At 48.2% G+C, this 21,975-nt stretch overlaps 2 protein-coding genes and 1 non-coding gene across 7 annotated transcripts; all 3 read right to left on the reverse strand.

Moving 5' to 3' along the window:
* Window positions 1-139: 139 nt before the first annotated feature.
* Window positions 140-19,192, reverse strand: STAT2 (signal transducer and activator of transcription 2). Of its 4 annotated transcripts, none has more exons than XM_009247907.3 (24): window positions 18,942-19,192; window positions 15,162-15,299; window positions 14,853-15,006; window positions 14,429-14,512; window positions 14,165-14,254; window positions 13,998-14,073; window positions 13,506-13,591; window positions 13,199-13,347; window positions 10,023-10,181; window positions 9,829-9,921; window positions 9,568-9,627; window positions 9,154-9,174; window positions 8,838-8,931; window positions 8,330-8,377; window positions 8,166-8,249; window positions 7,903-8,001; window positions 7,665-7,800; window positions 7,493-7,545; window positions 7,273-7,367; window positions 5,612-5,748; window positions 5,235-5,417; window positions 4,940-4,997; window positions 2,339-2,649; window positions 140-2,045 (listed from the first exon to the last, which is right to left on the reverse strand). In XM_009247907.3, the coding sequence occupies exons 2-24, from the start codon at window positions 15,290-15,292 to the stop codon at window positions 1,903-1,905; spliced, it is 2,544 nt and encodes an 847-aa protein (XP_009246182.2). In that variant the 5' UTR covers window positions 15,293-15,299; window positions 18,942-19,192; the 3' UTR covers window positions 140-1,902. The 4 variants fall into 4 exon arrangements, with proteins under 4 accessions (XP_009246182.2, XP_002823442.3, XP_063567899.1 ...); XM_002823396.5 differs by having other exon boundaries at window positions 14,429-14,524; window positions 18,942-19,154; XM_063711829.1 differs by having other exon boundaries at window positions 14,165-14,251; window positions 18,942-19,084.
* On the reverse strand, window positions 11,120-11,183 carry LOC112135949 (U7 small nuclear RNA). Its single transcript, XR_002917168.1, has one exon. It is a non-coding gene; the product is annotated as a U7 small nuclear RNA (small nuclear RNA).
* Window positions 19,193-19,450: 258 nt separating the features above from the next.
* APOF (apolipoprotein F) lies at window positions 19,451-21,738 on the reverse strand. Of its 2 annotated transcripts, NM_001133869.1 has the most exon segments (3): window positions 19,451-20,744; window positions 20,829-21,070; window positions 21,611-21,680. In NM_001133869.1, coding segments are annotated over 3 exon segments (897 nt in total). In that variant the 5' UTR covers window positions 21,627-21,680; the 3' UTR covers window positions 19,451-20,105.
* Between the last annotated feature and the right edge of the window lie 237 nt (window positions 21,739-21,975).

Below are 21,975 nucleotides of genomic sequence, written 5' to 3' on the forward strand. Positions count from 1 at the left end.
AAATATGACAAGAGGAATGTAGAGGGGTGGATGGAAGAGAGGCCACAATTTTCTGACTTCATTCCTGTGCAGCTTGTTGGTGTCCCTAAGAACATTAGCCTTTGTGAGCAGAGAAATAAAGAGGATCAGAGATGAGACATTTCCAGATCAGCACAAAGTTTATTAGCCATTTCTGCTCAGAAGAGCCCCTTTCTGACAGACAAGAAACAGCCACCTGTGCAGGGCCTTTCATTTATATCTCAAGCTACATCAGGAGGACATCTTAGAGCAATGTCAGTTGCCCCCTGGGGTTCCCTGGGTGTGAGATTGTCCAGAGTCCTATGACAGACCTTCAAGGTTTTAAGTTCCACAGACTTGGACTTTGTCCAGGTCCACAACCAAGGAATAGAAACCTTCCTTTCAGGTAAATAACATATTGTACAAAAAAGGGGGGATGATAACATAATAGAGAAAGAGCTAAGACCCATTGCTTCTCCTCTGTAAAAACACCAAACTTTAGCCAATACTATAAAAAGAAATTCCTGCTGGGCACGGTGGCTGACGCCTGTAATCCCAGCACTCTGGGAGGCCGAGGTGGACAGATCACCTGAGGTCAGGAGTTCGAGACCAGCCTGACCAACATGGAGAAACCCCGTCTCTACTAAAAATACAAAATTAGCTGGGCATGGTAGTGCAGATCTGTAATCCCAGCTACTTGGGAGGCTGAGGCAGGAGAGTCACTTGAACCCGGAAGGCGGAGGTTGCAGTGAGCCGAGATCGCACCATTGCACTCCAGCCTGGACAACAAGAGAGAAACTCCGTCTAAAAAAAAAAAAAAAAAAAATTCCTGGCCAAGCGCAGTGGCTCATGCCTATAATCCCAGCACTTTGGGAGGCCAAGGCATGAGGATCACTTGAGCCCAGGAGTTCAAGACCAGCCTGGGCAATATAGCAAGACCCTGTCTTTAAAAAAAAAAAAAAATAGGGCATGGTGGCGCATGCCATGGTCCTAGCTACACAGGAGGCTGAGGTAGGAGGATTGCTTGAACCCAGGAGGTTGAGGCTGCAGTGAGCTGTGATTGCACCACTGCATTCTAGCCTGGGCAACGGAGTGAGACCCTGTTTAAAAAAAAAAAAAAAATCCCCAGCAATCCTACCATCCCCAGCCTCCAGGAGTGATCTGTCTCCTAAGCATTGAGAAAGTGGAGACTAGGTAGCATAAACTAGTGTGCAAAGCTTCACACTCACATTAGATTGGCAGGATCATTTTATGGGGGAGGAACAGGTACAGCCAGCTTAGGGGCAGAGTAGGGGAGGAGACTGGTAAGAAAAAGAGGTCTACTTCCTATCCATCCCTTTCTTCAGGGTAGAGTTTCACATGGTAGGCTAAGGCAGAAAGCTCTCAACCCCTGCAGGAAAAGAAGAAATTCAGGGCTTGAGTCAGGAGTGAAGGAAAGAAGAAAGCAAGTTATCCTAGACATGAAGGAATGGAAGAAAGAAATGGAGTCCTATCCTGTATCTGTGCTCCCAAGGGCCAATGCCAGTGTGCGCCAGTTTAGCCTAACCAGCTATTAAAATGTTGAAATCCTTCCAAACTGGAAAGAAGCCACTGCCCTGAGCCCTCCAAGTACCTGTCAACTGCCCTGGACTGCCCCCAGGACCCCTATACCGCCCAGCACAGCAGGCAGCCTCCAGGATCCTATTTAGATCTATGGCTCAGCATCTGTTCTGATTCATTGTTGTCTCTTCTGTACCCATGTTATGCTTTCACCTCTCACCCCAATGGAGTCACACAGGCCTGAGTTTGAACAGTTAACACAGCTTGGAAGGGACACATGCCTGATTCCCATCCTTGGAGAACAACATCATGCTATGAGGAGTAGGAAGGGCAAGAGATATGAAAAGAACAGAGGAAATGTGGTTCCTAGAAGTCAGAAGGCATCAAGGGTCCATCAGTGTAGAAGTGACTGGGGCGGGAGACGTAAACCTCATCCACGGTGTTCTGGCCAGCCAGCAGTGGGTCACCATTCAGCATGATTTCTTCAATCTTTACACAGTTTCTGAAGACTAGGTAATCCAGAGAGAAAAGTGAGGCCCTGATCTTAGTTAGGAGTTCCCAACCCAGCAGGGAAAGGGAGGGAGGATGGCAGGAAAGGCCTGGGAAGAGCCTGAGGGGGAACTTGTGGGATGAAAGAGCAGGGAGGTGGGGGAAGGCATGTGTAATTCCTAAAAAAAGGAATCACAGAATGGACCGCTCTCCAATGAGGAGCTTGGAGCTCAGCTTTTTCTGTAATGGGAGAGGGAGAAGGGGTAGGAAAGGGAATGCGTGCCATCTTCCATAGCTCCATCTCATCACTTACTTTCCATTGGCTCAGTGTTCAAATGTCTCAGATCACAGGGCAAATCTGGCTCCGGCACTGGCTGTGATACAGGTCCTCGGTCTGGCTCTGGCACTGTTTGTGATACCATGCATAGTGTGGGCTCTATCACAGGCTCCAGAGTGGACTCCAGCACAGATTCTAGCTCTGGCCCCAGATCCAGCCCTGCCTTCAGCAGTTGCTCTAAGTCCTGGCTGAGCTCTGGCTCTGGCGCCAGCCCTAGTTCCAGCTCTAATGACTCCAGCTCTGGCTCTGGCTTAAGCTCCAGCGGTTGTTGCACTTCATCCACCTGTCTGGATACCCAAAGACAGACAAAGGGGCAGGGCTCAGTGGTTCAAATGAAATAGGGAATGGTAGAATAAGCAGAAGCTAGTCTAAGAAGGCAGTAGGGCGGAGGGCTAAAGAGCATGGGTTTGGAATCAGGCCTCCTGGAGTTTGAATCCTGGCTGGGGGACCTTAGGCAAGTGACCTAACTTTTCTGAGCCTCAGATTTATCATCTATAAAGGAGAACAATACATAGTAATTTTTGAGAGGCAGTAGGGTGGTTAAAAGCAGGGCTATGGAATCTAACAGACCTGTATCATTTATTAGCCACGTACCTTAGGTACAAAACTTGACTACTCTAAATCCAGTTCCTTAGCTGAAAACAGTAACAGTGTTTACTTCACAGGACTATTTGGTAGATTCAATAAAATGAGAAAATAAGCGCAAACCATTTAGCCTAGTGCCTGGCGCATAATAAACTCTCAGGCCAGGCACGGTGGCTCACACCTGTAATCCAAGCACTTTGGGAGGCTGAGGCGGGCAGATCACTTGAGGCCAGGAGCTCAAGACCAGCCTGGCCAACATGGTGAAACCCTGTCTCTACTAAAAATACAAAAGTTAGGCCAGGTGCAGAGGCTCACGCCTGTAATCCCAGCACTTTGGGAGGCCAAGGTGGGCGGATCATGAGGTCAGGAGTTTGAGACCAGCTTGGCCAATATGATAAAACCCTGTCTCTACTAAAAATACAAAAATTAGCCAGGTGTGGTGGTTGTGCGTGCCTGTAGTCCCAGCTACTCAGGAGGCTGAGGCAGGAGAATTGCTTGAACCTGGGAGGCAGAGGTTGCAGTGAGCTGAGATCGTGCCACTGCACTCCAGCCTGGGCAACAGGGTGAGACTCTGTCTCAAAAAAAAAAAACAAAAATTAACCAGGCATGGGTGGCGCTCGCCTATAATCCCAGCTACTCAGTAGGCTGAGGCAGGAGAATTGCTTGAGCCTGGGAGGCAGAGGTTGCAGTGAGCTGAGACTGCACCACTGCACTCCAGCCCGGGCAATGAGAGTGAGACTCTGTCTCAAAAAAAAAAATCTATCCCCAGCCAAGTGCCATGGCTCATTCCTATAATCCTGGCAATTTGGGAGACCAAGGCAGGAGACTGCTTGAGGCCAGGAGTTCAAGACCAGCCTGGGCAACATAGTGATACCCCATCCCTACAAAAAATTTAAAAAACTAGCTGAGTGTGATGGCTTGTGCCTGTAGCCTCAGCTACTTGGGAGGCTGAGGCAGGAGCATTGCTTCAACCCCTAGGTCAAGGCTGCAGTGAGTCATGATTGTACCACTGCACTCCAGCCTGGGTGACAGAGACCCTGTCTCAAAAAAATATATATATAGGCCGGGCGCGGTGGCTCACGCCTGTAATCCCAGCACTTTGGGAGGCCGAGGCGGGCGGATCACAAGGTCAGGAGATCGAGACCATCCTGGCTAACACAGTGAAACCCCGTCTCTACTAAAAAATACAAAAAATTAGCCGGGCGTCATGGCGGGCGCCTGTGGTCCCAGCTACTCGGGAGGCTGAGGCAGGAGAATGGCGTGAACCCGGGAGGTGGAGCTTGCAGTGAGCCGAGATCGCGCCACTGCACTCCAGCCTGGGCGACAGACCGAGACTCTGTCTCAAAAAAAAAAAAAAAAAAAATATATATATATATATATATAGGCGGGGCGTGGTGGCTCACACCTGTAATCCCAGCACTTTGGGAGGCCAAGGCGGGTGGATCGCTTGAGTCCAGGAGTTCAAGAATAGCCTGGGCAACATGGTAAGACCCCATCTCTACAAAAAATACAAAAAAAATTAACCGAGTTTGGTGATGCATGCCTGTATTGCTTGAGTTCAGGAGGTCGAGGCTGCAGTGAGCCAGGATCACACCACTGCACTCCAGCCTGGGCGATAGAGCAAAACCCTGTCTGGAAAAAAAAAAGCTCCATGCTTGCATCAAGTAGGTACGCATTAACACCAGTGATTATGATCATTATTATCCAGAAACCCCTGTGGAGACAACCTAAGGATGGCAGCAGAAAAATATGAGATAGGATAGACTAGAACCAGAAAAAACTAGAGTGGGCTAGGAGGGAGGGAAGGCTGGGGAGACTAGAATAGGGCAGGTTAGGAGAAGGCAGAAAGGAGAGGCTGTGGGAATGGCAGGGCAGAGCAGCTGACCATCATCCTGGTGCTCCACCCAGGAGCAGGTAATGCCCCCTTTTGACGATTCACTGAAGCAGAGCCAAAAAGGATTAGGGAGGATGGATGAAGAGTTCATATCTCACCTATTAGAGACCACAATGAGCCTGTGTTTCAGGTATTTCCTCCGTTCCTGGAGATTAACTGTGAGGAACATATACAAGAAGCAGAGAAGATCAGTGGGCCAGACACATAGCCTGAGGTTCCCCTAGTGCAGATGGTCCTGGCAGTCTCATCCCCATAGTAACCAGCAGTATCCCATGGACAAATCCCTTAACTCTTCTAGATATCAGTTTTCCCATGCTTGAAAGGAAGGAGTGGGATCTATGGATGTCTGAAGATCTCTGCAATCTAGCAATGAAGTATGTCAACGATTCCCACCTTTCTCCTGGTAGTAGCACCCAAAAGCTTCATCCCGGGGGATTCGGGGATAGAGGAAGCGCAGTGGGTTTTCAGGTATATTCTCCTCAGTGAGCAACTGGTAATGGCGGATGATTTCAGTCAGCGGGAGTGACTGCAGCACCTCCTTGGTGTAGGGTTGCACAGAGTAGATGAGCACCTTGTCTGGAGAGTGAATGCAGGAACAGGTGGGCTTGAGGGAAGAGGCCGGGCCTTGGAGCTCTCTGCTCTGGCTGCCCAGTCCCAAACCAGCTGAAGGATTCAGGACAGAGCCAGGGAAGCCAAGGGCAGGCAGAGGGGCAAGAGGGGAGCCAGGCAGAAAGGAGAGGCTGTGGGAATGGCAGGGCAGAGCAGCTGACCATCATCCTGGTGCTCCACCCAGGAGCAGGTAATGCCCCCTTCTGACGATTCACTGAAGCGCAGTAGAAAGGTGCCAGAGATGGTCTTCTTCAGCAGCCGGCGCTCCTGGCTCCGACTCACAAAGCCCATGATGCGTCTGGAGCACAGAGAGCAGCTGTGAGCCACCCCCCCAACCCCCTGCCCCACCAGGCCCCTGCCTCCCTGCTCCCCTTGTATGGAGAAACAGCCCAGGTTTGGAACCCAGGTTTTAGACCAAGCCCTGCCACTTAGCTTTTTTTATCTTTTACAAGTCACTTCACTTTGCTGACAATAGCCACCTTCTGAGGGTTTGAAGAGGTACGAAGATTCAGTGAGATCACACAGATGAACAGCAATTTTCTTTTTTTTTCTGGGAGACAGGGTGTCATTCTGTCACCCAGGCTGGAGAACAATGGCACGATCACAGCTCACTGCCGCCTCGACTTCCCGGGCTCAAGCAATCTTCTCACCTCTCAGCCTCCAGAGTAGCTGGGACCACAGGTGCACACCACCATGCCTGACTAACATTTCTATTTTTTGTAGAGACGGGGTTTCACCATGTGGCCCAGGGTGGTTTTGAACTCCTGGGCTCAAGTGATCTGTCCGCCTCAACCTCCCAAAATGCTAGGATTACAGGCATGAGCCACCGCGCCCGGCCATAAATAGCACTTTTTTTTTTGTTTTGTTTTGAGACAGAGTCTCGCTCTGTCACCCAGGCTGGAGTGCAATGGCACGATCTTGGCTCACTGCAACCTTCTCTCCTGGCTTCAAGTGATTCTCCTGCCTCAGCCTCCTGATTAGCTGGGATTACAGGCGCCTGCCACCACGCCCGGCTAATTTTTGTATTTGTAATAGAGATGGGGTTTCACCATGTTGGCCAGGCTGGTCTCGAACTCCTGACCTCAGGTGATCCGCCCACCTTGGCCTCCCAAAGTGCTGGGATTACAGGTGTGAGCCATCGTGCCTGGTCATGAATAGCACTTTTAAAAGCCAAATGCTACACAAATTGGTAGGCAGTGTGGTGAAAAGAGCATGGGCTTGGAGTCACACAGGCCTGGGTTTGAATATCAACTCTGTCCCTTGGGTAAGTTCTTTAACTTCTCTGAAACTTAGAAATGAAGATGAAATGAAGATGGCAAAACCCACCACTCAGCGTGGTTGTAAGGATGAGATGAGAGAATTAATGAAGAGCACCCATCAAGCTCTGGAATGTAGGAGATGCTTCACAAACACTGTTTATGGCTATTATTGTTTTTTTTTTTTTTAAGATGGAGTCTTGCTCTGTCACCCAGGCTGGAGTGCAGTGGCGCACTCTCGGCTCACTGCAAGCTCCACCTCCCAGGTTCATGCCATTCTCCTGCCTCAGCCTCCCGAGTAGCTGGGACTACAGGTGTCCACCACCACACCTGGCTAATTTTTTGTATTTTTAGTAGAGACGGGGTTTCACCGTGTTAGCCAGGACGGTCTCGATCTCCTGACCTCGTGATCCGCCCACCTTGGCCTCCCAAAGTGCTGGGATTACAGGCATGAGCCACCGCGCCCGGCCTTATTATTGTTAACAAAGCCACATGAGGGGCGCAGAGACTCCACTCTCAAGCCCGGAAAGCACAAGGCCATGAGGGAAGGGTGACCAAGGCCTTACCCATCATTCCAGAGATCCTTCAGGTGGTCATGTACCAACTCCAGAATTTTGTCCAGCCATGTCCAGAATGGTAACTTGCCAGGAGGGCTCTCTCGCTGGAGGAGGAATGGAAAGGTAGAAAAAGCTGAGGGGTTGCCCCTGGTGTAGGGAAGGAGGGACATGGGAAGGCCAGTATTTGGAATGTGGGCTAGATCTAGCTCCACAGGATTCAGGGAGTTACCTTAGTGAAGTCAGCCCAGGACAATAATGGATCCTCAGTCCTACAGTTCTGCCCTGTGGGACAGATAGCCACAGACAGATGATGAGGGAAGCCAGGGGTCCTGGGATAGATAGGACAGAGGGACAGAAAAGACTAAGGCTGGGGAAAGGCTGAGAGAAAAGGAAATCTGTACCGAACAGCTTGTTTCTCAGCATGCTCAGCTGGTCTGAGTTGAGGCCTCGGCCAACATAGGAGGAGAACTGCCAACTGAGAGCAGGGCCCAGCAAGCTCCAGGGGGCCTTGGGGGGGTTGGAGAAGAACTGCTGGTTCTGCAGGGGTGGGAGCAGTGCAGGCTGGCTCAGAAGCAACTTATCACACCAAGCTTCCAAACCCCTCCACTCCCCCCTTGACCTGTCGGCCCCACTCCCTACCTGAAGGTTTGGGCTGAGCAAATTGAACCAGAGAACTGAAGCCCAGGCAATTGAGAGCTGGTTCATGTTGGAAATAATCACCACAGGGAGGGTGTCCGTCTGGGGAGAAGACAGGAGTCACAGAGAGGGATGTGATGTTTCTAGCTGCAGGTATTTGTTAGAGGAAAGGAGTGCTAACCCACCCCAAGAGGCTTCTGTTTATCCCCTTCTTATGCCTTCTTCCAAAGCTGCTTTCTCTCTCCTTGCCCTCCATTTTCACTCACTTTCAGCTCCTGCTTCAGACCCTGGTAGGTATATTTGACCGTGAAGCTGATGATGTGCAGTTCCTCTGTCACACCTAGTGGCCCCTGGGACAGCCAAAGACATAGTCATCAGAAGGCTCTTTGGCAAGCTCCCCCTGCCCCCAAGTCCTCTGTCCAGACCTCACCTTATTGCTGCCCTTTCCTGAACCACCTGAACGTTGCTCCACCAGAGTCTGTGAATTGAAGGGAAGGAGAGAAAATGCCAGAGTGGGCACCCTAGTGTCCCTGGAACCCCTGTTTGGCTTCAAGACCTCTCAAGCCCTGGGAACTTCCCCCAACCCCTGTTCCTTTGGACTAAAAGCAGGCCAGCTGTGGTGGCTCATGCCTGTGATCCCAGCACTTTGGGAGGCTGAGGCGCATGAATCACCTGAGGTCAGGAGTTCGAGACCAGCCTGACCAATATGGTGAAACCCTGTCTCTACTAAAAATACAAAAATTAGCCGGGCATGGTGATGTGTGCCTGTAGTCTCGGCTACTCAGGCGGCTGAGACAGGAGAATTGCTTGAACCCAGGAGGTGGAGGTTGCCGTGAGCCAAGATTGCGCCACTGCACTCCAGCCTGGGGGACAGAGTGAGACTCCATCTCAAAAAACTAAAAATAGTAATAAAAGCATAGGTCACAAACTATTCTTACCAGGTAGCCAAAGTCCCAAATCAAACCCTGACTCTGCCCCTTCTCGGGGGTCAAAGTTTTCTGGTTTGAAGTCAGAATGTTGAACTTCCGGAAGCTGTTCCAGGAGGAAGAAGATACATGGAGACAAGGAACGGAATTATTCTAAAAACTCAGCAGGAAAAAAAACAGCAGTTCCACTTCGTTTCAGATCTCGCCATCTCCCTTTGTCCATATCCCAAATCCCCCTCCTCCTTGTTTGTGCCACTAGGGCTGCCGAATGTGGTTCTGCAGGTCATGCACTGTACAGATGTTTGCAGTGTCCTTGTCAAGCACCTACCCTTGTAATTGAGGAGGATTCCTGAAAAGAAATAAATAAAAAAAAAATCATTGGGCAAAAGAGTATGGAAGTTAGGAGTTTGGTCTTTGGGATCAGATAGACCTGGGTTCAAACCCGACTTGAGCTCACTAGCTATGTGGCCTTGAGAAGAGATGTAATCAGTCTCTCTAAGCCTGTATCTTTGTTTGTATGGTGCACTGGTAATAGTTAATTCATGGGGTTGCTGTGACAATTAAATGAGTAGCTGACATGCTGCATGTCACAAAGTAAGTGTTCAACAAAAGAAATGAATTATAATTTCTATGAGGTGGGATTGGAAGGAGGAAGAAGATAGCCCTAGGGCCCTGTTGTGAAGAGTATCTCCTCCACCCTAGCAGCCCGTGTCCTGGCCACCCTTCACCTGCTCCAATTTACCTGTCAATGGAGACTTCCACAGTCAGTGACTCATTGCCTTCCTGGAGTCTCACCAGCAGCCTAGGGGAAGGAAGGGGGATACGGGAAACCTCAACCTTCCAGATAGGCTAGATGTTTGAAAAAGAGAAGAGGGATTATAAGAGGTAGGGAGATTGCAGGGAAAGAGAAGAAAAAGCCAAGAGTGAGAAGAGCTGTAAAGCTAGAAAATACACAGTGGCAGGGTTGGAAAAAGGAAGTGGGAATGAGTTCTGGAATGCCAACCTTGTTCGGACGGTGAACTTGCTCCCAGTCTTGAGGATGAGGGGTCGATGGGGAGTTTGGGGCATGCAGGGCTGGGTTTCTACCACAAAGGCTCTGAGGAGAGAGAGGTGTGGAGAGAATATATAGCTCAGTATCTGTAAGAATGGCTTCCCTTGTTCCTTCTTTCCCCCAGGGTTCCTGCCTGGCCTCTAGACCTGTGGAGCAGACGCTGTAGCAACTCTGTGACCTGGGCGTTGCGTAGGTCCACCCCTTTGGTCAGAGGGTCATCCTGATAGCTAACCAGGCAACTCAGTCCCTTCAGCTCCTTCAGCAGCTGCCTTAGGTGAAACAACAGCTTTGCTCCAGCTGTGAACCTGGGTGATAAAATTCAGGAAGAAGGAATCCATGAGTTTCCTGGATTCCCCCATCCAGGTTCTAAGACCTCTCTGTAAATATGTGAAGAGTCAGAAACTGACTGGGGGGCAGAAAAAAAAAGAATCCAGGAAGCATATAAAGGATTATTCAACATGATTCATAATCCAAGAAATGAAAATCAAAGCTATTTTCACATATAAAACTGCTAACAGATATAACATAACAGTTTTCATATGCTATGTACAATTTATATTAAGCCCTTTCCACATATTAATGCATTTAATCCTCAAAACAACCCTCTGAGGCAGGTACTATTATTTTCCCCACATTACAGATGATAAAACTGAGGTAGAGAAAGGTTAAGTGACTGGCTCAAGGTCATACAACTAGTAAGGGATGAAGCTTGTATGTGATCCCAGGCAGTCTCATTGTACAACTCACACTTTTTTGTTTTTTTTTTTAGACAGTCTCACTCTCTTGTTGCCTAGGCTGGAGTGCAATGGCGTGATCTTGGCTCACTGCAACCTCCACCTCCTGGATTCAAGAGATTCTCCTACCCTGGCCTCCCGAGTAGCTGGGATTACAGGCATGTGCCACCATGCCCGGCTAACTTATATATATATATATTTTTTTAGTAGAGATGGGGTTTTGCCATGTTGGCCAAGCTGGTCTTGAACTCCTGACCTCAGGTGATCTGCCCACCTTGGCCTCCCAAAGTGCTGGGATTACAGGCGTGAGCCACTGCACCCAGCCCCAACTCATATTTTTAACTACTGTACTTTACTGTCTCTATAATTAAAAATAATAATAATCAGCAATGTGGTGACAGGAAAACAACCATACACTACACATGAGAAAATAGATTCGATTGGGACAACTATTCTGGGAAACGATTGTAACTATCTTTTTTTTTTTTTTTTTTTTTTTTGGTGGGGGTGGGGGTGGTTTCTGGCAAAAACCTGAAAGCCTGCTAGACAAATTCTAAAAGAGCTGTAACACTTGGAACTATCTTTTAAAAAGCCTCCCCAGCTGACATGGTGGCTCACACCTGTAATCTCAGCACTTTGGGAAGCAAAGGTGGGCGGATCACTTAAGGCCAAGCACTCCAGCCAGGGAGACAGAGAGAGACCCTGTCTCAATCAGTCAATCAATCAATCAATGCACGCATGCATGCTGGTCCTGTACCATAAGTACTATATGCCTGTTTTTCAATCTACCTGAGCAATTGTGGTATTTTTTCATCTACTTTTTTAAGAGGTGAGGGTCTTGCTATATTGCTCAGGCTGACCTCAAACTCCTGGACTCAAGCACTCTTTCTGCCTCAGCCTCCTCAGTAGCTGGGTATTATGGTATGTATACATATATACTTTTATAGACAGGTCTCGTTCTGTTGTCCAGGCTGGACTACAGTGGCATAATCATGGCTCACTGCAGCCTCCAACACCTGGGCTCAAGCAATCCTCCTACCTCAGCCTCCTGAGTAGCTGGGGACTATAGGCGTGTGCCACCATGCCTAATCTTTTTTTTTTTTTTTTTTTTTTAAGACGGAGTCTCGCTCTGTCACCCAGGCTGGAGTACAGTGGCATGATCTCAGCTCACTGCAACCTCTGCCTCCCGAGTTCAAGTGATTTTCCTGCCTTAGCCTCCTGAGTAGCTGGGAATACAGGCATGCGCCACCACACCTGGCAAATTTTTGTATTTTTAGTAGAGATGGGGTTTCACCACATTGGCCAGGCTGGTCTTGAACTCCTGACCTCAAGTGATCTGCCCACCTTGGCCTCCCCCAGTGCTGGGATTACATGTGTGAGCCACTGTGTCCGGACATGCCTAATTAAAAAACAAATTTTTTTTTTATAGAGATGGGGTCTTGTTATGTTTCCCGGGCTGGTCTCAAACCCCAAGCCTGAAGTGATCCTCCTGCCTCAGCCTTCCAAAGCACTAGGATAACAGGCATGAGCCGCCATGCCTGGCCTGGTATATTTCTAAAAGACTAAATTATAATAAATTTTTAAATGAGAAAACATTGAAAACAGTAGGTATTTTTCAAGTATGTTGGAGGACACACTAGTGATTTTTCCACATCACAATATAATTACCTTAAAATATAGAGTTTCCTGGAAAAAGGTAACAAGAAATTGAAAATAACCTAAATAGCTGAAAATAGGAGTTCATTAATTAAATTATGTTACCACCATATAGGGGACTGTTGCGTGGACATAAGAAATAACATGGATAAATATAATATACTGTTGGCCGCGCATGGCGGCTCATGCCTGTAATCCCAGCACTTTGGGAGCCCAAGTCGGGTGGATCACCTGAGGTGAGGAGTTTGAGACCAGCCTGGCCAACATGGAGAAACACTGTCTCTACTAAAAATACAAAAAAACTAGCCAGGCATGGTGGTGTGTGCCTGTAATCCCAGCAACTCGGGAGGCTGAGACAGGAGAATCGCTTGAACCTGGGAGGTGGAGGTTGCAGTGAGCTGAGATCGTGCCACTGCGCTCCAGCCTGGGCAACAGAGTGAGACTCCGTCTCAAAAAAAAAAAAAAAAAAAAAAAAAAAATATATATATATATATATATATATATATATAAAATACTGTAAAAAAAAAAAAACCCATGGATTTCAAAATAGTATGGACAATATGATTCCATTTTTGTTTAATAAGCTAGGTAATAGGTAATTTTCTCTTCCTCCTTCCTTCCTTCCTGTCTTTCTTGTCATTGTATTCGTTGCAGTAAAAAAAAAAATACACATATATATATTTCTGGGTGAATAAAAAAGAAGGAAAAACCAGATTGTGGGTTAATTCATTCCTTTCCCTGAAGGAGACTGGGCTCTGGGCTCCCTGCGTGGTGAGGATGAGGAGCAAAATAGAGCTGCAGTTAGCAGGGAGCAGGGCTCATTCTGGGGAGCAGAGACCAATAGAGAACAGTATCTCTTGCTATATGCAGGGCACTGCAACTTACAAATCACAGCGTGTGGCGAGGATGAGGGTTGGGGTGGTACCTCTCACCATGTCTCCAGCTGTTCCAACCCGTGGTCAATGGGAGCTCTGATGCAGGCTTTTTGCTGCTGGGCCTTCCACTCCTCCAACTTTGGCAGCAGTAGCTCGATTAGGGTCGTTAATCGGCCTAGCAGTGCTTTGGAGGCATCCAGCACCTCCTAGGAAAGAGATGTGAGTGTTGAGCGTCTCTCCCTTTCACCCTCCACCACCCAACTGGGGATGAAGAAACAAAGAAGCCAGCGCTAGAGGACCAGGGTCCCCACATCCCTCATTTTTCCAGGTCCTTGTTGCTCACACGTTCTGTCCTGTCTCCCACCTTTCTCCTTTTGTCCAGTTCATTGAGAGTTTCCTGCAGAATCTTCTGCTCTTTGGTCTGATGGGGGTCCAGAGAGGGTGTCTTCCCTGGATGGTGGGAATAGGAGTCAGTCCAGGGGTTCTTTCCTCTCCTTCCTGACTGGGGTCGGAGTCAGGAAGGAGGAATTTTGTGGAGGAAGAAAGGGAAACCAAGCAAAGCACAGGCACCTGTGGGACCCTCAGGCAAATTCTGAATGGTCATGCTTGGACCAGACACCCCCTCAAATAAAACACTGTTAGTTTTCCATGCATTTCCTCAATATTTACTGTCTCTCAGCTACACCTCCAGCTCAACCTCCACAAAGCACTTCCAGCTTTGCACGGCAGCAGGACTGTAGTCAGTGGGGTGTGTCTGACAGTGACTACTGCTCATTGGAGCTTTCTCCTGTTCACTTCCAGCTCCGGCTTCTCAGCAGGCACTTATCTTTCTCCAGCCCCTCAATGTGCTTCCTACCTTTGGCCTGGATCTTATATCGGAAGCAGAAGACATCCTGCTGGTCTTTCAGTTGACTGACGGATTTTACCAGCTTCTGCAGAGGGGAGAGGACCCCGATGAGGCTGCTTCTCAGGGAGGTGTTAGGCTGAACGCTGTCCACCCTAACTCCTACCACATCTACTAACCTCCATCATAGCCCTTAAATCCAGGATCCGGGATTCAATCTCATGTTGCTGGCTTTCCACAGGTGTTTCGAGAACTGGCTCTCCTTGCTCCTGAAAAAAGAGGCTCTGAGCACGTTTTAACTCTGGCCTTTCATGCCTTAAGTTCAGGCCTGAAATTATACCACAGGATGTCGGGGGATCCTGTTCTGAGACAACTCCCTGAGTCCTTTCCATGGTTCCTCTCTACTTCAGGAGTTTCCAACATTACCACTGAATTGTCCTCACCGATTGGGCCCTCTGAGCCTGGATCAAAATTCTTTTTTCTTCCAGAAGGAGGTTAAAGATCATCTCAGCCAACTGGGTAGGATCCTGGGAAAAGGGCTAGAATAGGTAAACAGAAAGGATTGATCCAATTCAACCACTCTCAATGACCTATTGCCCTAGACCCTCCCCACCAATGTCCACAGTATTTCCTCCTCCTTCGGGGTTCCTAGCCCTTTGTCTTTTCATCATAGCATCCTCCCAACAGTGTCACGTATATGCAGCCCTTCTCTCTGCTAGTGATTCCTCAAGTCCAGACTCTGTCCTCCTTTCCCCAGATTTGTTCCCGTCTCCCTTTCCACCTCCAGGTACTATTCCATTCTCCAAACCTTACTCCTCTATGCTCAGCTCCCAGTGCTACCCCATTACTCCCAACCATTCCAAATACCTGAATGTCCCGGCAGAATTTCCGCAAATTGTGCTGCAGCAACAAGGACTCTGGGTCCTGGCTGCAACGGCCACACTCATAGTTCAGCTGATCCAAGAAGTGGAAGAATAGCATGGTAGCCTTGGAATCATCACTCCCGAGTGCAGCTTCCTGCCTGGGCACCAGGAATAAGAAGTATTAGTGTCTCTGCAGTGTTACTGTAGTCCTGAGGCTTTCCAACCCCTTCCTGCCATTAATGATTCCAGGATCCCGGGGGCCCAGAAGTAAGGAACCACCTTTTTCATTCCCCCAACTTCCTGAAGGCCTCACCAGTTCTGGTCTTCAATCCAGACAGCCAAGTACTGTCGAATGTCCACAGGCAGAAGGCTGTGTGAGTAAAGCTGGTGCAGCTGGTCCTGAAAGGGGCTGTCAAGATTCTGCAGCATTTCCCACTGCGCCATTTGGGCTCTGCGTCAGAAGGATGAGGGTTCCCAATTGGATATTTTGCTGGACTAAATCATCCATAGTTTCATGATTGTTCATGATTACTAATTTAAAATGTTTAAATTATACAAGTAATAAAAATATAGAAAACATTAAAATCTATGTTGATCCTACTCCTAATCTTGGTTCTTTCCCCTCCTCTCCAGAAGTAACCACTGCTATCAGTTTGGTGCATATTCTTCCAGGGAGTGCTACCGGTTGAGTATCTGCTATTCCAAGCATTTTGGATTTCAGATTTGTCCAGATTTTGGAATATTTGCATTACTTACCAGTTGAGCATCCCTAATCCAAAACTCTGAAATCGGAAATGGTCCAAAATCTAACTTTTTGAGCACCCACATGACACTCAAAGAAAATGCTCACTGGAGCATTTTGGAGCCAAATTTTTCAGATTAGGAATGCCTAATCTGTTTTTTTGTTTTTTTGTTTTTTGTTTTTTTTTTTAGATGGAGTCTCACTCTTTTGCCTGGGCCGGAGTGAAGTGGCATGATCTTGGCTCACTGCAACCTACATCCCCCTGGTTCAAGTGATTCTTCTGCCTCAGCCTCCTGAGTAGCTGGGATTACGGGCGCCCACCACCACACCCAGCTAATTTTTGTATTTTTTTTAGTAGAGATGGGGTTTCGCCATGTTGGCCAGGCTGGTCTCAAACTCCTGACCTCAGGTGATCCACCTACTTCGGACTCCCAAAGTACTAGGATTACAGACATGAGCCAATGTGGCCCCAACCTGTATTTTTTTTTTTTTTTTTGAGATGGAGTCTCGATCTGTTGCCCAGGCTGGAGTGCAGTGGTGCGATCTCGGCTCACTGCAAGCTCCGCCTCCCGGGCTCACGCCATTCTCCTGCCTCAGCCTCCCGGGTAGCTGGGACTATAGGCACCCGCCACCATGCCCGGCTAATTTTTTTTTGTATTTTTAGTAGAGACGGGGTTTCACCGTGTTAGCCAGGATGGTCTCGATCTCCTGACCTCGTGATCTGCCCACCTCGGCCTTCCAAAGTGCTGGGATTACAGGCGTAAGCCGCTGCGCCCGGCCAGCCCCAACCTGTATTTTAATAGCTTCAATAAGTGGGCCTTTGTGCTTTAATGGGAATTTTCTTTTTTTTTTTTTTTCTTTTTTTTTTTGAGACAGGGTCTCACTTGGTCACCCAGGCTGGAGTGCAGTGGCATGATCTTGGCTCACTGCAGCTTTTGACCTCTCAGGTTCAAGCCATTCTCTGCCTCAGCCCCTCAAGGAGCTGGGACTACAGGAGTGTGCCATCATGCCAGCTAATTTTTTGTAGAGATGGGATTTTGCCATGTTGCCCAGGGAGATCTCAAACTCCTGAGCTCAAGTAATCTGCCTGCCTCAGCCGAAATGCTGGGATTACAGGCATGAGCCACCATAACCAGCCTAATGGTAATTTTCAAACACACACTAGAGTAGAGTGAATAGTACAAGGATCACCATCCAGCTTTAACAAACATTACTATTTCCACTATCTTATTTCATCTATCTCCCTAATTCATTTATTTTGCATTTATGTGTTTGTTATTTATATTTGATTATGCTAAAGCATTTAAAGATCAGTGTTGACGTTAAGTATTTATTACAGCATGATCCCTGCTGGCTCTGAAGCTTCTTTTTTTTTTTTTTTTTTTTTTTTTTGAGATGGAGTCTTGCTCTGTCACCCAGGCTGGAGTGCAGTGACACGATCTCGGCTCACTGCAAACTCTGCCTCCCGAGTTGAAGGGATTCTCCTGCCTCAGCCTCCTGACTAGCTGGGATTACAGGCGCCCACCACCATGCCCAGCTAATTTTTGTATTTTTAGTAGAGATGGGGTTTCACCATATTGTCCAGGCTGGTCTGGAACTTCTGACCTCAGGTGATCTGCCCACCTCGGCCTCCCAAAGTGCTGGGATTACAGGCATGAGCCACCGTGCCCAGCCACCTGAAGCTTTTTTAGGAGCCAAATCTTTTTGGAGGTCAGGTAAGTACACCATATAAACTGCCCTCCATATAGGAAGGAGGAGCTCCATTCTAGAAGACATCTAAATGCTATGCAATGGGTGGCTCAATCCCTAAGAATATGACACGTTTATGACCTGTGAATCTTTGATTATAGGTTATCAACTTTGTGAGATCCTGAAACTTCACTTAAAATTTTTTTTTTTTTTTTTTTTTGGCAGGGCACAGTGGCTCATGCCTGTTAATTCCAGCACTTTGGAAGAGGCGGGAGGATCACTTGAGGTCAGAAGTTCGAGACCAGCCTGGCCAACGTGAAAGTCCATCTCTATTAAAAACGTAAAAAAATTAGCCAGGCACGTTGGTGGGTGCCTGTAATCCCAGCTACTCAAGAGGCTGAGGCAGGAGAATGGCTTGTACCCAGAAGGCAGGCATTGCAGTAAGCAGAGATCACATCACTGCGCTCCAGCCTGGGTGACAAAGCAAGACTCTGTCTCAAAACAACAACAACAAATTGGTTTTTGCCTGTCACCAAGCAGGCTGTGCCATGCATCTTTCTCCCCACTGTTCCCTGCTCACTGCCAGCTGGTGTCTATTTAGGAAACTGAAACTACGCTTGTTGCAGCCTGAGCCAAACAGAACAGAATTCATGCATATTTGTGGTCTAAAAAGGTCACATGATTTTATTACAAAGTAAAGAGAAATGCTTGGGGTGGGAGAGTCTTCTACTAACATGAATAACATCAGCTGCCTTTCTACCTCCAGCAGGAACAAGGGAAGGGAGGGATTGGGCAGGGGCTATTTTCATTTTAACCCTTTTAGTAGTGCTTGATTTTTAAAACTATGTATCTGTATTGCTTTTATGATACAAAAAAAAAAGTTAAAAAAATGATTAGGTGGCCAGGCATGATGGCTCATGCCTGTAATCCCAGCACTTTGTGAGGCCCACAGGACGGGAGGATGGCTTGAGCTCAGGAGTTTGAGACCAAGCTTGAGCAACATAGTGAGATTCCATCTCCAAAAAAAAATTAATGATGAGGTCCCAATTCTTCAGGATTTAAGTGTCTGATATTAAAGGAGCAAGTCAGCAAAGATTCAAATATGAAAACAAAACAAAAAACCTGGTCTCCCCAAATGGATTGCAAACACTGAGGTTAAGGGCTGAAACAATTTTTTCTCATTATCTCTCATTCTTAGGCACATATTTTGCACTCAAGAAGCTTTTCTGAAATGAACTGAATTTTGTGTGTGACCTTAGGCAATCGTTTCATCTTTCAGTACTTATACTTTTTAACAAAACAAAGATAATAGATTTATCTATCTTTGTTTTTAGATTTATCTATCTTTGAACATCGTTTTTTGGTGAAAATTAAAAATAATGCAGAGCAGAGGGAAAAACGTCAGATACCGAACCAACATAACAATGCCAGATTCCGGGTCTCGGAAGCTGCAGGGCAGTTTTGGGAGAGGGGCATTAGGGTTGGGGAAATAGGCTAGACAGAAAAAGATCGAGGACCGAGCAGGCGACAGCTCCTATTTCAACCTGGGGACCGAAGCTACCCCCTCCAGGGCGTAACCCCTGGGGCCAGTCGCCTTTCCCTCGGAGGAACTCTCACTCTCACCCCCACCCCTACCCCAGCACACCCTCTCAGGGGCCGTACCTGATTAGGGTTGCAGTACCCGCGCCCTCCAATGGCTCTGGTCGCGACTTCCCGTCCCTAGTATGAGCTCGGGTACTAGAACCTCACGCCCCGCCTACATCTTCGGCTAACCCCCCTCGGACCCGCCCCCTTGTAGTTGGCAGCGGAAGTCCGGAGCGGCCCCATTCCCAGCCGCCACCCCGACACTGGCTGCCACTCAGTCAAGCCCGTCCCAGACTGCGAGCTCACTGGCGCCGCCGCAACTCCGCCCCTCCACAGGGCGGGACAAGCTGAGCCGAAACCACACCTGCAGCTCCAGCGATTGGTGGAGAAGTTCAAGTAGGCACTTTCTACGAGGGGAGGAGTCCAATTAGTGGACTAGCCCAAGACTGAAACAGCTGATTTTCGAGAACCCGCGCGTGAGCCACGGAACCGAAACTAGCTTGATGAGCCTGGAGACGCCAAGGGCTCCATGGGAAGGGGTGGGACCGGAATTTCGACGCCTTGGGATAGGAAGAGGAGGGCTGAGGTAATGAAAACAATTTTTATTTTTTATTTTTTGAGACATGGTCTCGCTGTGTCACCCAGGCTGGAATGCAGTGGGGCGATCTCGGCTCGCTGCAGCCTCGACCTCCCGGGCTCAGGTGATTCTCCCGCCTCAGCCTCCCAGGTAGTTGGGACTACAAGCCTGCATAACTCCGCCAGGATAATTTTTCGTATTTATTGTAGAGACGGGGTTTCGCCATGTTGCCCAGGCTGATCTTGAACTCCTGACCTCAGGTGATCCTCTCCCTCGGCCTCTCACAGTGCTGGGATTACAGGCGTGAGCCACCGCACCTGGCTAATAGCTATTTATTGAGAGTACTGTGATAAGCATTTTAGATTCATTGTATCATTTTAAATTTACAGGGCAACTCATTGAGGTTAAAATCATTCTATCTCCTTTAGAAATTTAAAAACTGATCTTAGTTCAAGAAAGAAGTTACTAGTCAGTGATCACCGAGGCTGTAACAAGTGGAGCCTAGATTCAAAACCAAACCCTCTGACTTCAACCCCCAAACATTTACGTTCCTACGTTTTACTGTACAGCCTTCCTCCTGGATAAATCAGAGATTAAAATTTTGAAGACATGTATATAGCTTTTCAGGATAGTACAGTTATTAATTCTGTGGTTACCACATTCTTTTATATCTCAAGACTCCCAGCCCCGGGATCTAAGTCATAGCTCTTGATTATGGCCCACCCCCAGTAGGGAGCTGAACTTACTACTTCTGATATGAAAGAAGCCAGGGTAGTTGTTTCTTCCAAGTCACTCACATCTGAGATGGCCCTCAAACCCTCCTTGGTGGTCTCTGGCTGAGAGATGTTTGCGTCTTTCTGATCTTGGTAATACTGGATCAACTGCTGAACCCCAGACCTTAATGCAGGTTTAAGTGCAGCACTGATCGCTAGACCCATAGGCCCCCCTGACATCCCAGCCATGGTCATCAGAAGGTCATATCCCAGATCTATGGCCCCATCTCGGCCTCGTTCCCTGGCCTTGCCCAGGCAGTTTTGAGTAGCATAATACAAAGCTGTGCCCAGGTTGTAGAAGGTTCCCACTCCTGGCAGCAGCTGGACGACATTGTGCACACCTTGCTCCTTCTCATTCTCACAGTCCTCTGTGGGGAGGGAGCGCCCGACCCTTCCTGTGCTTCGCTGCTCCCTGGCTAACAGCTGCAGAGCAGAGGCCAGGGCTTCCACTGACACGTTCCTCTCTGTGCTTCTGCCTTTCTGGAGCCCTCGAAGATGCTGGATGAGGACCTGTGTAGCATTCACACCACCCTGGCGGTAGAGCTGTAGCTGTAGAGCCCAAATATCAGCCTGGCAACCAGCTTCCTCCAGGGCATTCCTTAGAGCCAGGCTTACCAAGAACTTGGGTAGAGGGGCCATGTGGCTGAAACCAGGCAGTGACTTTGGGTGCAGAAATTGGCAGGACAAGGGGTCTGAGGAGGGTGTCTGGGATTCCAAGGACAAGGGAAAGTGCATCAAGACATTTGTCTGCTTTCCATATGAAGTGGCATCCACAGGGTGCAGCAGGAGGTAGCAAAGTAGCAGCTCAACTGGTATCATGATGAGTCTGAGGCCACACATGTCTGGAGCAGAGTACCCTAGAAAGGGGAGAAATCCGAAACATACAAACCATTTCCCTAAGGGCTATGGTAAGCCTAAGACTCAGTTAGGGGGACACCTCATACATCACCTACTTCCAAGCTTTTGTACTTTCTTTTTAGAGACAGGGTCTTGCTCTGTTGCCCAGACTAGAGTGCAGTGATGGTATCACAAATCACTGCTGCCTTGAATTCCTGGGCTCAAGGGATCCTCCTGCCTCAGCCTCCCAAGCAGCTGGGACTACAGGTGCGTGACTCCATGCCCAGCTAATTTTTAAATTTTTTGTAGAGATGTGGTTTTGCCATCTTGCCCAGCCTGGTTCTGAACTTTGGGCTCAAGTGATCCTTCCACCTCCACCTCCCAAAGTGATAGGTTTCCAGATGTGAGCCACCGCGCCTGGCCCCAAGCTTCTGTTCTTTTTAGGTAAAGGCCTAGGAAATAGGAAATGCACCCCAATTGCTCCCACTTGGTCTCCCGCATTTACAGGTCACCAGGGACTTCTGTTTTATTTCCACCCATATATAGGGACCCCAAATTACCACACAGTCCAGTCATTGAGAAGTGAGACTGCCTTGGTAGGTTTGGTCGCTCCCTGATCCTGTTCTGCCTAGTTCTGTGTCCCATGAGGAAAGGAGATATTTGCTTTCCCCTATGATCAGTGAAGGATGTAATCTCTGCAAATATTTGCCCATTTATACTGGCTGCTCAAACCTTGTGCCCCTTGTCACACACTCAACCTCTATACCTACAGTCCTGTTCTTTGGCATTTCCTGTATGTCCCTGCCACATTCCCACTCTAAGCTCATGATAGGAGCCAGGGAAATTCAGAATTAGGAAAGATGAGATGTTTGTGATACTCTCATTTCTCTTCATTTTAAAAATTAAATTAGCGGCTGGGCATGGT

The sequence above is a fragment of the Pongo abelii genome, chromosome 10 (genome assembly GCF_028885655.2).
Source record: "Pongo abelii isolate AG06213 chromosome 10, NHGRI_mPonAbe1-v2.0_pri, whole genome shotgun sequence".
NCBI classification, from domain to species: Eukaryota; Metazoa; Chordata; class Mammalia; order Primates; family Hominidae; genus Pongo; species Pongo abelii.